General features: G+C 41.4%; 1 protein-coding gene and 2 non-coding genes across 4 annotated transcripts; all 3 read right to left on the bottom strand.

The window, feature by feature from the left end:
• Positions 1-3,462: 3,462 nt before the first annotated feature.
• slc25a3b (solute carrier family 25 member 3b) lies at positions 3,463-10,662 on the bottom strand. Of its 2 annotated transcripts, none has more exons than XM_066668343.1 (8): positions 10,511-10,662; positions 9,985-10,140; positions 8,365-8,489; positions 7,387-7,566; positions 6,575-6,756; positions 5,578-5,750; positions 5,134-5,244; positions 3,463-4,117 (listed from the first exon to the last, which is right to left on the bottom strand). In XM_066668343.1, the coding sequence occupies exons 2-8, from the start codon at positions 10,127-10,129 to the stop codon at positions 3,957-3,959; spliced, it is 1,077 nt and encodes a 358-aa protein (XP_066524440.1). In that variant the 5' UTR covers positions 10,130-10,140; positions 10,511-10,662; the 3' UTR covers positions 3,463-3,956. The 2 variants fall into 2 exon arrangements, with proteins under 2 accessions (XP_066524440.1, XP_066524439.1); XM_066668342.1 differs by lacking the exon at positions 8,365-8,489 and adding an exon at positions 8,132-8,259 and having other exon boundaries at positions 3,487-4,117.
• On the bottom strand, positions 4,194-4,421 carry LOC136695972 (small nucleolar RNA SNORA53). The gene has a single exon (XR_010802548.1). It is a non-coding gene; the product is annotated as a small nucleolar RNA SNORA53 (small nucleolar RNA).
• Positions 5,951-6,160, bottom strand: LOC136695973 (small nucleolar RNA SNORA53). Its single transcript, XR_010802549.1, has one exon. It is a non-coding gene; the product is annotated as a small nucleolar RNA SNORA53 (small nucleolar RNA).
• Positions 10,663-14,091: the final 3,429 nt, after the last annotated feature.

Here is a 14,091-nt window from a genome sequence, read left to right as displayed (position 1 = left end):
TATAGTGTTGTGTGTAATAGTAATGGGCAGCTCTGTGGCGCAGCTCTCCTCTGTGAGTAGAGTTTGGTGTGTTCTTCCTGTGTCTGGTTTCCTCCGGGTGCTCCGGTTTCCCCCCACAGTCCAAAAACCAAAATTGGTTGGTGACTCAAAAGTGTCCATAGGTGAGTGTGTGTGTTGCCCTGTGAAGGACTGGTGCCCCCTCCAGGTTGTATTCCCGCCTTGCGTCCAATGATTCCCAAGATGCCAGACTAGTGGTAAGCCCTTCTTTTGAAGATCAAGACATTATTCATTCATTGTCTGTAACCACTCAAGGTTACAGACCATTGAATCCATCCAATTCAAGGTGGGTCCGGAATCCAGGAACACACCCTGGAGTGTGCGCCAGTCCCTCACAGGGCAACACACATGTACACACACACACACTTTTGAGTCGCCAATCCACCTACCAATGTGTGTTTTTGAAGGAACCCTGCATACCCAGTCACTCGGAGAAGGAATTGAACCCACAACCTCCTGGTCCCTGGAGCTGTGTGACTGCGACACTACCTGCTGCACCACCGTACCACCATCAAGACATTTCATTTGAATCAAATCAAAATTCAGAGCTCAACTCTGGTAACCAGCATTAGCAGATAGAGGAGACCAAACATCACAGCAAAGCTGAGAATAATATTTTAGTACTTTGTGACAGACACGTTCTGAAACTGGAGGAACTGAGCAACAGCATCAACATTAATGTGGGCACTGCTTGAAGTATACGTGGATATTCTGATTCAACTCTGTTCACATTTTCATAATTCAGCAAATATTGAAACAAAAGTTATTAGTGGTTTGCGATCTCAATGTTATTAACAAGCTAAAATCCTGCAAACTAGCCTACATTTATTGCATACCTGGCTTCCTGTAGTTTAGCAAATTTGAATATTGTAGCAGGTAGTGGCAAGTAACATTAACAATGAAGACAAAACAAATAGGTTTACATCAGGGCAAGATACTGGTAGTTCTATATCATGTCCTTTGACTTTAGTAATGCCTCTACAGTAAGGCTAACAGAGTAATGCCTGGCTGGCCGAATGATAGCCCTTTCCACCAATGTAGAATCGGTTCGGTTTCTGTTTGCAAACCTAGTTTGGAACCTTTCAGTATTTTTCACCAAAGTAATTTCATTTATGAACCAGAAAATTTCATTCACAGAAGTAGCCAAAGAACAGTATGTTCAGCATGAACCATGAGAGGTTTAATAAGTGTGTCAAGCTCCATAAAGAGCTCAGAGCCTCAATAGCATGTTATTGCACAGTGGAGCTTGACGGGTCTTTTGTAGCATGTTATATAAATGAGTAAAAGTAAATAAAAATAGGAAAATGCTGTGTCAATGTGTTTTCTGTGGCTGTGTTCAGCATGACATAAAGTGCATTGTCTAATTTTCACATTACCTTTAACATTTACACAAGTGTTTTATATATCGTTGTGATCTGTACCCACTATAAACAGTGCGTAGACCGAACTGTCTATGCCACCCTGCAACACCCCCTGCTATTGAGGTATCCGTGATTCCCAGCAAACCTGGTGGAATCCTGAACTGAACCGTTTCAAGAACCTTCTTTTGGTGGAAAAAAAGACTGAGAGATCTCTGCATGATGAATTTAAATTATCTGCTCATGCATGTGCCTAGTGTTGAAACACCTCATGGATGTCTTCATTGCTTAGTGTACTGCCAACCTCCTGGTTCTTGCCATCAGCAGCAAATAAGTAACCCTCGGTTTTGTCTCAAGTGTCAAGCAGATACATAGAATGTTTACTGTCCTATGTTCTAGCAAATATTCACTGCTGCCCTTCATTACTTCTTTGCTAAAAAGGTCTGGTGCTTCAGTGTATACTGCAGGAAAAGCACCCATCCAGCATCTATAAACAACTCTGCACCACACCACTGCTGGTATTTTCTGAGCTTTACCACAGAGATGTCAAACCTTCAAAATGCAGAATAAATCAATGCTTTCTACAATCTCTGCATCTTCCTGGACAGATACTGTATCATATGTCATCACATGGATGGAATTAAGTACTAAGAGTCCTAACCCTAATTGTTTTCATTCTTCACCAAGTCCATACAATGTTAGTCAAAAGGCCAGTTGCTAAACAGATAACTACCCTTTCAAAAGATCAGTTCTCTGTTCAGCACTGGTCAAGGCTCTGTTTGAATATTGACATTTCTTCCAAACAGTTCTATATTAAAGAGCACAGGTGCTACTGTAGATGGCTGGAGACAAAATAAGAACATTTGGAATAGTGATGTGCAGAGTAGGTCACAACTTAAAAATGAGGATACAGTACTTGATTTTAGTAGCAGGCAGAATGGTTTGTAAATGTGCTAGAAAAAATGTGACCAACACAGAACCAGGAGTTGTTGAGTGTTGTTTTTCTAGGCATACAGCTCTACAACACACAATATTATAGAATTCATGTGAAAATACAAACAGGCTGTTAAAACATTTTTACAAGAAAGTTTTGGCCATTTTTGAAAATGGCATGATAAGACAGTCTGACCTCTAGAAGCCACGAAGACTGAAATACTGTAACTGATGAACTAAGAGTAATCAACACTATGTACACCCTTTTAAAATTGTTAAATTGGGTTTCTGTTTTGTATTATGTTTCCAATGTGAATTATTTGATATTGAATCATGGTCTAAATATTTTTTCACATAGATCATGAAAGAAGGCAAGGTTCAAATCTGTTTAAGGAATTGCATTAAAATAATAATTACATGTAAATACTACAACTACTTGTAAAGAAAAATATTTCAATAAGCTACATAAACTGTTTCCAGAATTAATCTAGACACTTCAGTTGAGCCAAATCAATTATACTTAGGGGCCATCCTTCTAAGCTCCAAACTATAGGTCTGGTTTATCCTAGTGTCACATTGCCATTTATGGCCGAAACTAGATTTAGCCTAACATTGCAAAAGTGTTTTCCAAAATTAAACCTGAACATTGGACATGCTTTTTTTCCCCCCCAAAAGGGATATGAAACACTTAGAGCTTTAAACATTGTAAACTTTTATTCTCATATTAAACTCTGCATCTTAAACTATGCTTGTGGATAAAAGACTTATTATAAAGCTGAAGCTTTTCTTTTATTTTTTTAAGCATTTTTCGAATTACCACAGAAACTCATGTTACTTGAGTTTTCATGCTGTTAACACTCAGTGGAATTTAGAGTCAGTTCCATCTACAGCAAAAACTGAATAAAACCAAATGCTGTTTTACTGCCTTGAGCAGAGAGAGAAAGCCTAGCATACTGGACTATGAGTTTAACCATGAACACACTGAGGCCTTGAAAGCACACCAGTCAAGTTTTAAGCATGCAAACCGACTAGAGAGCAGCAGCAAATAGTGAAGAAACACCCTCAATTTTATAAAAAGTGTTTTTTTGATTACATTTGTGAACATCACCTTCAACCCCACAATATGTTGACAATACATCACAGGCATTTGGTTCCCTTGACACAATAACCATAAAGAATAAGTTCAAGACAGTGCAATACATTGAGAGTTCTTTATTTCATCCCCCTTTTTAAATTAACAGTGCACTGTTGTGCTTTGGGTGAGGAGTGTGAAATTCCTAATGCTACTGACACTGTGACTGACCATTGGTTTCACTGCCATTACCATTTGTAGGCCAGGAGAGAAATGTGCAAAAAGACATCTACACAGGAAAAAAAACAAGACATCTTCACAAAATATCCCCAGATACTCTTTTAATCAAACTATTGACAAACATTTTAAAACCAGGTAGCATTCATTCATTCATGTCATCATCTAAATGTTCCTCCCTCACTGTGCAGATGGAAGAGACAAGCAGCAGCCTGGGAAGGAGCAGGGCAGCCATTAAGAGTTTAAATATAGAAAAAAAGAGGGAAATGGACATTAAGAGATGGAGGTCATGTTGCCCTCTACTGATTGAGACCCAGCTTCTTCTTCAAAGACTCTGGCATCTCGGGGGGAGGTGGACGGGGAAGGCGGAAGTAGACCTTGACAGAGTCATAGATGAACCACTGCAGAGCAGTCAGGGTACCAATCATGATGATACGGGCAAACAGCCCCTTCCACACACCTGTGAAACAAACAACAAAATAAGACAAACGGCAGAGAAAATTCTACTGCATTAAATGTCAACTACAATATTATTTCTTGTCCGCCTTCCAACTCGTCTGCCCTGGTGAAGTCCCGCAAGGGTGCCAGGGCAGTGATTGAACTGAAGCAGCAGGTAGACCGTTCTCACACGCCAATGACTCAAGCACCTCCAACTGTATAGCCAAAAAAGCTACTGGGAGCCTTCAGACTGGAACTGCAGCATCCAAACGGAGTGCAGTTCCAGAGCTAGAGGACTCCCCAGAGGTGGATCTAAGGAACGTGTTATTTACGCATAAGTAACACCATATTATTAGCCAAGATCAGGTGCTAAAGTTATTGCAACCTGCTTTGTCCAAGTTAAATACGGTGATGCATTTATGCCGTAAGGCAGTGGTGTCCAAACCTTTTTCAAAGGGGGCGAATTAGATCATATCAAAATTCTTAAGGGCCAGCCTCTCTTTCCAGATATATTATCATAAATTTATAACCTTGTATTCAAAATATGAAAAACAAACTTAACACTGTTTGTATTTATTAACTACTGAATTTCATTTTAGAAAATAAACTGCTGCAGCATATTAAAAGACTAAAATTCAACCTTTTACTGCAAATACTTCCCCCATCTTGAAATCGCCACTCACTCTCAACTTTGTGTTGTTTTTTTTGGTGGAATGTCACCAAATGTCATTCTGTGAATCACTTTACTGGCCCTGAGAAATTAATGGCGTTTAAGTTTAGCTTAGTTCATTAACACAGTGGTACAATATCCTACACATTAGCGAATTGCTGCCACCGTCAGGTGAAAAAAACAAAAAAAACAAAAAAAAAAACCCACAACCCTGCCAGGTGCCACTAATGATGTATTCTTAAGTATGACACCACGAGCCAGTTAAAAACTTAGTGGGCTGCATTTGGCCTGGGGGCAGGACTCTGGACACCCCTGGAGTAAGTGAATACACCATGGTAAATATTAGTGTAAATTTGGAAGATGCTCACCCATGGGTCCAAGCCTCTTTAATACTTCAACAGCTGTGCTTCCCTTTTCTTTGTTCAGCACAGAAACCACAGAGTCCGCAGGGTGGGATACAATGGCACAGAACACACCAGCTGAAGAGTGAAATCAGACAATACACAATGTCAATTCCATCAAGATTCTGACAACAGCTATGCATCTCATTTATGAAAAATAGAGATGTACAGATGAAAAATATGCCTCTCCTAAAAGAGCATACATTTTTAGAAAAATAAAATAAAAAATAAAATAAATAAATAAAAAAAGTAATTTTGGAGCATTTCCATTGGTGAAATTTAGACACAGTGTGAAGGAGAGATTCTGTGTTCAAATGGTATGGTAAAATAAAAATGTGCAAAAATGTTTTTGATTGCAGAGCTACGATATAATATGGATGAGGGAAGACTGGGGTCAATTTAACGACTTACCAATATAACCAGCCACAAAGGTGACCAACAGCTGTTCAGACTTGCTGCAGTCGCTGCGGGGTTTGGGTACCACATACTTGTAGAGCATTTCTACTGTGCGCTCAAAACAGGCAAATTTCATCATGGTGTAGGGGATCTGTCTCATCCACAGAGGGACAACACCCTTGTAGAACCTAGCAGGATTGAACAAACAGAGGGATTTATTACACACTTGCACTGTAAGCAGCAACTACCACAATGTACAGCACTGAAGTAATTTCATCTCCACAGACCTATATCTTTGGTTTTTCATCTCAAAATATTAGGGGTTGGGGACAACTGGCCAAACACGACACTAACAAGTTGACCTGCTCAGCAGAAGCAAGTTTTTTTATTTGTCCGCACTCCAGCTTTCCTGCCATGGTGAAGTCCAGCAAGGGTGCCATGACAGTGATTAAGCTGAAGAAGCAGGTAGACTGCTCTCACACGCCAATGACTCAAGCACCTCCAACTGTACAGCCAAAAAAGCTGCTGGGATCCTCCAGACTCTAGCAAAAGCAGCAGAGCTGGTGTACTCCCCAGAGGTGGATCTAAGGAACGTGTGCAAAGATTCTTACAGACACTCAATTAAACAGCCAAGATGTTCTATCAACTATGATGTACTCATTTATTATTTAACTATATGGCAGGGAGAGAGAGAGAGAGAGAGAGAGAGAGAGAGAGAGAGAGAGAGAGAGAGAGAGAGAGAGAGAGAGAGACAGAGAGACAGAGAGAGAGAGAGAGAGAGACAGAGAGACAGAGAGACAGAGAGACAGAGAGACAGAGAGACAGAGAGACAGAGAGACAGAGAGACAGAGAGACAGAGAGACAGAGAGACAGAGAGACAGAGAGACAGAGAGACAGAGAGACAGAGAGACAGAGAGACAGAGAGACAGAGAGACAGAGAGACAGAGAGACAGAGAGACAGAGAGAGAGACAGAGAGAGAGAGAGACAGAGAGAGAGAGAGAAACAACTCACGCCCAGAGGCCCTCCTCAGCATACATCTTGGGGGCACACTGCCTCAAAGTGTTGGCATAACCAGGCTGGGTCTGGATGCGCACTTTACACGCCTCCATAGGGGCCAGAGCTATATCAGCGAAGAACTCAGCACTTGCAGACGCAGCTAGGTACAGAGAAGTTCTCCACAAGTAGGTATTTTCCTGTTGGAAGAGGTTCAGTTTAATTAATACACACCTCATTAAAATTTGATAACATTACCAGAAATAGAGAAGTGATTAAAACATTTATAAATATCAAACATTGCTCAACTAAACACACTGCCAGCAAATGTATGGAGATTGAGGGAAGAGGGAATAGATATTCTGCGTATATGCCTCAGTGCATTACTTCATGGGCCTGAAGTACTCAGCCAATGATTAAACTGATGCCAAAACGCCCGACTAAACTAATCCGCTCATTTACTAACATTAAATTAAATACTTTGTTAGAATAATAACTGTTTTCCCAGGAAAGTAGATTGAGGTAGTCTGCTATTCAAGCAAGCTTGTATGTTCATGGTGCAGTTTAAGAGATACACTCTCTTTAAAATATCACTTAACATTTTTTATAGAAACTGTGCATGGATACGTTATGGAAATCATAAACCACTATTCAATACTTGTACAGCTTAACCAACTAATTATCACAGCACTCACCATTCACACTGTCATCACAGCACTCAAAGAACTCTATTCCATAATTTATGAGAAACTGCCCAAAAAGTTTAGAGTAAGACAGAGAAACCCATATTCCACACATTTTTTTTTATAACAGGCCAAATTCATACATACCTCTCCAAGCATATCACTGTACAGTATCTTGAACACCTCATAGAATCCAAATTTGCAGAGGCCCTGCATGGAGTAGCCAATGAAGGTGGGTGCCCAACCTTTAGCAAGACCCCGGACACCATCCTCTCTGATTGTGACTGAGAAACCAGTAAAGATGCTTTTGTACTTAGCTGGATCCACCTAAATAAGACATGTTGGTTAGGGGACTGCTAAATTGAACACAATTTGCACATAACACCAAAAGTAAATCACTGGTATTCTCTGGACTGGTTGTAAATGAAGACAACACTCATGGGATCACTTCACAAATGATGTTAACATGCTGGATTTCAAAATGACAAAAATATTACAACTGTTATTGGACCTTCCTTGATATTACCAGCTACAAAAAAAGGCCACATGAATAAAGCCCATGACAGTTACACTTAGTCAGATGATTATGTAATTAACCTTATTAATTAGCCATTACATTAGTCTCCAGTAGGCCAATAAATTTTTATTTAATGCTTTGCCTTGAAAGTTCGAATTACAGCTGGATACCTAAGGCAAGGTTTCCAGAAAAGCCAAAGCACAAATGTTTCAACTACTCAAAACAATTTTGTGCATCTTGACAGTGAAGAGGGGTCAATATGACATGCTTGTATTAACTGTCAGTAATAAAAATAACTATTTATCATAGCCCTCAAAATTGAGTATTTAAATGCAACTGGGTTAACATTTGACGATAAGCAGGGTGAGTACAGACCTGGAGCCGACACTTGACCAAATCCAGGGGTACTACAGCTGTGTGTGTGATACCGCAGCTCAGGATGCCCCCAAAACCACAGAGGGCGTAGTATTTCGCAGAACCAAACTCACAGCTATCACCTGAGTCTGTTATGTGAGGAACACACACACGCTCATGCATCACAAGACAATATCAAACATGCATGGAGAGCTGGGGTCATACACACTCAGGACTCCAGCAGACAAACAAACCTGCAACCTGCATTTCACCAAGTCGAGAGGCACAACTGCTGTGTGTGTAGTACCACAGCTCAGAATCCCACCGAAGCCACACAGGATGAAATACTTCTGTGAGCCAAACTCACAGCTGTCTCCCTCTGAAGAGAAACAGGGCATGACATTCATTTGACATCTCACAGTTTCTGAAGGGGTGGGAAATCCAAATGAGGGCCAATGTGCTTCATGTTTTCATTATATTCAGGCAGAAGCACACCGGTGAGTGCTTATTTACTCAATTGATCTCAAGCTACAAGTAATTGATTGTGTACTCCTATTTTGCTGGACTGAACATTGTTCCTCTGGGGATTTGTCTGGACCTCTCCAAAGTTAGAACAGCAGTTACTCTCAGGGATTTCCTTTACACCTGAAAGTCAAACATACTAGTGCTCTTGATAAACTAAAATGAGCTACTATTCTTTCTGAGCTACCAAAAGCGGGAAAATTACATATTCCTAAGGCTACAATTTAACAAAACCACTGATTAACAGACCAAATGTCTGTAACAAGGAGGGGCTTGGTATAACCAAGCTCAAGGAAATCCATGCAAAACACGTTCTAACATGTTACATGTGGGGAAAAAATATTCTGAATTAATAACAGGGATTATCCCCCTCCCTCAAAAAATCTTTAAATAAAGGGGGGAATGTCCAATTACCAAAAGTGTTGCCGGAGGAAAACAAAGTTGACTGCAGAAGGTAGGGCAGTTAGAGGATATGATACTGGATATAAACTCTTAGCTATGAAAGCAGCCAATCACAATCTTCGTTGTTCAGATGCCTAACTGTTCGGAGCGGTCATGTGTCTAGGACGCTTCAAAAAGTACACCGTGTCCACAAGCAGCCCTCTCCATGACCATTTATTATATTTTGGTCGCATATTAAGTGGTATCTTATCGGTAAGTGAGCGCAACTCTTTAATGACCTTTCCCCCAGTTATTTACTGCCTGCTCCACTGCCCCAACTTTGTCCTTCGTTGCCCTCCACGGATCTGCAGCAAGGCCCGAGGACTCACCGGCAACAGAAACACCACACATGAAGGGGGAAATTAACAACAGTTCTAGTTTTATAACTTAGACTAGGGTTGTTCCGTTCTAAAAGGACTATTCAGCTGTTTCTCTACACCAGCTTGGGGAGCTCTGGCTAGCCGGTCAGACACTAGCCAGCTAGCATTAGCCAGTTAGCTTCGTATTTCTGACCTTTTAACTGTGAGTGGAGTGTTAATCCTCTGGTGTCCTGCACGTCCATTCAAGCATAAATTCAATGACAAAGTCAAAACAAGTTAAGAACAAAGGCCTTCACCAAACTAAATCTAGTCTGAAATGATTTTAACTACTCAAATGTTAGTTGGGATAACTACACAACAGCAGTCCACAGACGAGGCTTCAGTTAACTTCTTACTCGCGATTTCCTTGCCACCTTAAAAGCTGCAGCAGATGCAGTGCAATTGCTGTTTCTTTAATGTGGACAGGAATACTCGAATAGGGAGTGACTCAAGCCTCGAGGACAGCAGTCAAAAAAGCTCAGTCCTCAAGATATTACGTTAGAATCACAGAAAAATCGGACACTAATTATTAACGTCAATGTCTTAACTCACCGGCCACAGAGGCTGCTGCGAGTCTGCGGGTCTGCGCTTTAGCGACCGCGGTGTGAGACTGAGGCTCCTCCACCTTCTGCAGCGTGAAGAGAGGGGCGCTGAACGGGTTTGACCGGGCCAGCTGCGTTAGCGTGGTGGGATACATCCTAGCAGCAGCTTAAAGACAGAATAAAGAGTCAGTCAAGGTGGTCTTCTTTTACTTAAATATATCGGTGCATACACAACAACCTCGGCCTCGGTGATGACCTTCTCCTCCAGCCGCATGATAAATTAACTCACAGCACCACAGCCATCTACTTATCTCTCCATTTAGCGGCAGACGGACACTATCACTAACACACAGGTCGCTGTAGTGAACAGTAACCGGAGCGAGGCCCGACCGGCCTCAACAACACGGAGCTTCAAGGACAAACGAAGGGACACAGCCACCCGCAGAACAAGTGACGGTCTGTTTAACATGCAGATGCCTGTATCTAACGTACAAGTAATACAACAGAAAGTCTATAAACCTGGCAAAAGTCCTTACTTGTGAAACTAGTCTCAAAATGGCGCCTGGGTGCTGGGCTGGCGGCCGCTCGTAGAGACAGAGGAAAGAGCAGCGCTCGCTAATGTCGGAGAGAGGACAGCGCTGCGTCACCGCCCTCTGACCAATCAGCGAAGAGCAGTGGCTGGGCCTCACCAACGCGCAGCTCAATGCAAGTCCAATGCAGCAAATTTAAGGATGGGCGATGCTATTCATTCATTCATTCATTCGTTCGCGTTTAGATCCGATACCGTGTAATCGGTAATAAAAGGATTGTACTCCGATACTCATCCATATGATCATTTTAAAAATTGTCTTGTCCACACACAAAAAAAGTACTTTGTTTTTTTCTTTGTGAAATCTTGTAAATGTACCCTACTTAAAAATGATTTACTGCATGGATTGTTACATCAATGTGGCATGGCATGGAGGTGATCAGCCTGTGGCACTGCTGAGGTGTTATGGAAACCCAGGGTGCATTTTTGGGTCTGTTGTCTCTCATCTCTCTCTTAGCAATACTGTCAGGCAAGTGTGCTGACCAATTAAACACAGTGATACTGTAGTTATTAAACCAGGTATTGGTAATTTTGGCAGTGTGGACAGGGGACAAGTCCTGCTGGAAAATTAAATCCACATCTCCATAAAGTTTGTCAGCAAAGGGAAGCATGAAGTGCTCTAAAAATGTAACACAGTGGACCAACACAAACCCTCACAGATTGTGGAAACTTCACTCTAAACCTCAAGCAGCTTGGATTGTGTGTCTCTCCACTCTTCCTCCAGACTCTGGGACCTTGATTTCCAAATGAAATATAAATTTTACTTTCATCTGAAAACAAGACTTTGGACACTGAACAACAGTCTAGTTCTTTTTCTGCTTGGCCCAGGAAAGATGCTTCTGGCTTTGTCCCTGGGTCATGAGTGGCATGACACAAGGAATGCGACAGCTGTAGCCCATGTCCTGGATACGTCTGTGTGTGGTGGCACTTGAAGCACTGACTCCAGCAGCAGTCCATTCTTTGTGAATCTCCCCCAAACTTTTGAATGGCCTTCTCTTGACTATCCTTTCAAGGCTGCGGTTATCCCTGTTGCTTGTGCACCATTTTCTACCACACATTTTCCTTCCACTCAACTTTCCATTAATATGCTTGGATACATCAGGAGGGTGTCAATGACTGCCCTTTGGACATATGCCAAAGTCAGCAGTCTTCCCCATTATTGTGTAGACTAGTGAACCAGACTAAGAGACCGTTTTAAAGGCTTAGTAAACCTTTGCAGGTGTTTTGTGTTGATTATACTAATTTTTGGAGATAATGACGTTTGGGTCTTCATAGGCTATATGCCATAATTATCAACATTAAAAGAAATATACACTTGAAATAGATAATTCTGTTTTTAGTGTATCTATATAATATGAGTTTCACGTTTTGAAACGAATTACTGAAATAAATTAACTTTTTGATGATAATCTAATTTTGTGAGATGCATTTGTATGTTGACACAACATGACCTTGCTGGGTGCCTTCACAACGCTGCTGCGTGTGGGTATGTTTTATTCCCAGCAGGGAGGGCATGGAGGGCATTTGAAAGCCTTTGCATTAGTATTAAATGTGCTGCCACATAATGTTATAGTTTTGTAGGTTGACCGTATAGAATGGTTTGTATTGAAGAGCTCAATGACTTGAAATGTAACACCTATGCCAGAAATGTATTCATTCAGCTTCTCTAAGTGCTATCCTGATCAGAGTCTCTATGGTTTAAAAGCCTACTCAGAATGATTGGGCACAAGGCAGAAACACACCCTGGACAGGACAGGACACACACACACACACACCTGTAAACACTTACATGAAGCAAATCTACCATCCTGTGTTTTCACACTGTAGGAGGAAACCCACACAGACACAAAAAAACACCAAACTCCTCACAAACAGTGACGCAAGGCAAGAATCAAACTCAAGACCTAGACTCTGGAGCTGTGCACCAGCAACATTACCCTTGTGCTGCTAAAGCCAGAAGTAAATTTATGAAATATTATCTTTGCTGGACCAGCCAGTAGATCATAAATGCTATTGATGGGAACTGGGAGCATCTAGGAACAAGAATGGCACAAAGCAGTAGATCACACACACTCTACAAGCATGTGGTTAGTGAAAATATATGGTCTCCTATTGTCACACTGATTACAGAGTCCCTTCGGAAGTAAAAGGAAGACAAAATGTGCATCCTGGGGTTTATGAAATGAGGTTCCATGGTCAAGCAACTGCATATAAGTTTAACATCATGATATGTAATTCCAGGTATCATCTGGAATGGTAAAAAAAGATGCAGCCATGGTACTTTGGGCTGGCTGATGGACGAATCTCGGATCAGCAGATGCCAGGAGGATGCAACCTATTTTAATGCATATTGAAAACATTAAAAGTGGAGGAGGGAGTCTGGGCTGTTTTGCAGGGTTTAGTTCAGTATCTTAAGATCCTGCATAGAGTCCTGATTTCCATCCCACTGAAACACAAATAGAAATCCAAGCTACAGCCGTTCTCATATTGCAGAGTGTGCCTGAGACAAAAAAAAAAAAAAAGGATATTTCTATCCTACACATTCTCTCCACCATTATTGTTTCCTTTTATTTTCATAAATGATATACAGTGCTACTCAATAATCACCAAAAGGTTAATTTCAGTAAGTGAATTTAAAAAATGAAACTCATATAGATTCATTACAAACAGAACTATGTATTACAACAGTTTATTTCTTTTAATGTTGATGATTATGACGTACAGCCAATGAAAACCCAAAAGTCATTATCTCAGAAAACAAGAATAATCAACACAAAACACCCGCAAAGGTTACTTAAGCCATCCTCTCGTGGCTAAGTTGCTTGCGCTGGTTTTTATGTTATTTCCGTTACTTCTGTTATTTTAGCTCTTACCGCATGTTAACCGTCCACATATTTCTGCTATAGATTATCTCCACTTATTAAAAAGGCACTACAACTGCTGCCAGCCGCTGCAGAACCAAAAATCCATAGGGAGGAGTTGGATGTGATCCAGCTCCTCCCTCGTTGTGTTTCATTGGATCAGACTAAAACTGGCTCCTTCCCGTACAACATAACTCTAAACCTAAACCAACCCTAATAAAGAAGGAGGGGTTGGATGAGGGCGGAGCTGGATGTGATCCCACTACACACAGTGGATTTCTGGTTTTACAGTGAGGAGTACTTGGGAGAGGTAAGTCCCTGCAATATCATCTCTACTGCGTTTTTTTTTTTTTTGCATGCTCAGAGTGTGGCATGTTTAGTTTAATTATCTTTTCCATCTCTAGCGATAATGATAGTGGCTATGTTTGTGCCAGCTAATTAGCTCTCTGGTGGATAAGGAGGACCAGCTAGAAGTGCGCATCCTCGGTTTATTAAAATGATAAACAACGAGATTCACTGCTAGCAACCCCAGGTGTCTAAGCAGGAGTCAGCACCCCCGACACCAGCGTTAGAGCGAGGGGAAGGGGTGATGTCTCGGCCGGAAGATTAAATTAGCCCAGACCATGTCCTTTGCCCAGTGCGGTGATGCGTTGATGCCTGCAGCACA

Source organism: Hoplias malabaricus, chromosome 4 (assembly GCF_029633855.1).
Source record: "Hoplias malabaricus isolate fHopMal1 chromosome 4, fHopMal1.hap1, whole genome shotgun sequence".
NCBI classification, from domain to species: Eukaryota; Metazoa; Chordata; class Actinopteri; order Characiformes; family Erythrinidae; genus Hoplias; species Hoplias malabaricus.
The sequence above is the reverse complement of the archived record's forward strand: the minus strand, read 5'-3'. Positions and strand labels throughout refer to the sequence as shown.

Coding starts and splice junctions, on each gene's coding strand:
- slc25a3b (XM_066668342.1), bottom strand. CDS start 10,129: ATGTATCCCACCACGCTAACGCAGCTGGCCCGGTCAAACCCGTTCAGC. Junction 8,260..9,984: donor CGCAGCAGCCTCTGTGGCCG/GTGAGTTAAGAC, acceptor CTCACATAACAG/ACTCAGGTGATAGCTGTGAG. Junction 6,757..7,386: donor ACAGTGATATGCTTGGAGAG/GTATGTATGAAT, acceptor CTCTTCCAACAG/GAAAATACCTACTTGTGGAG.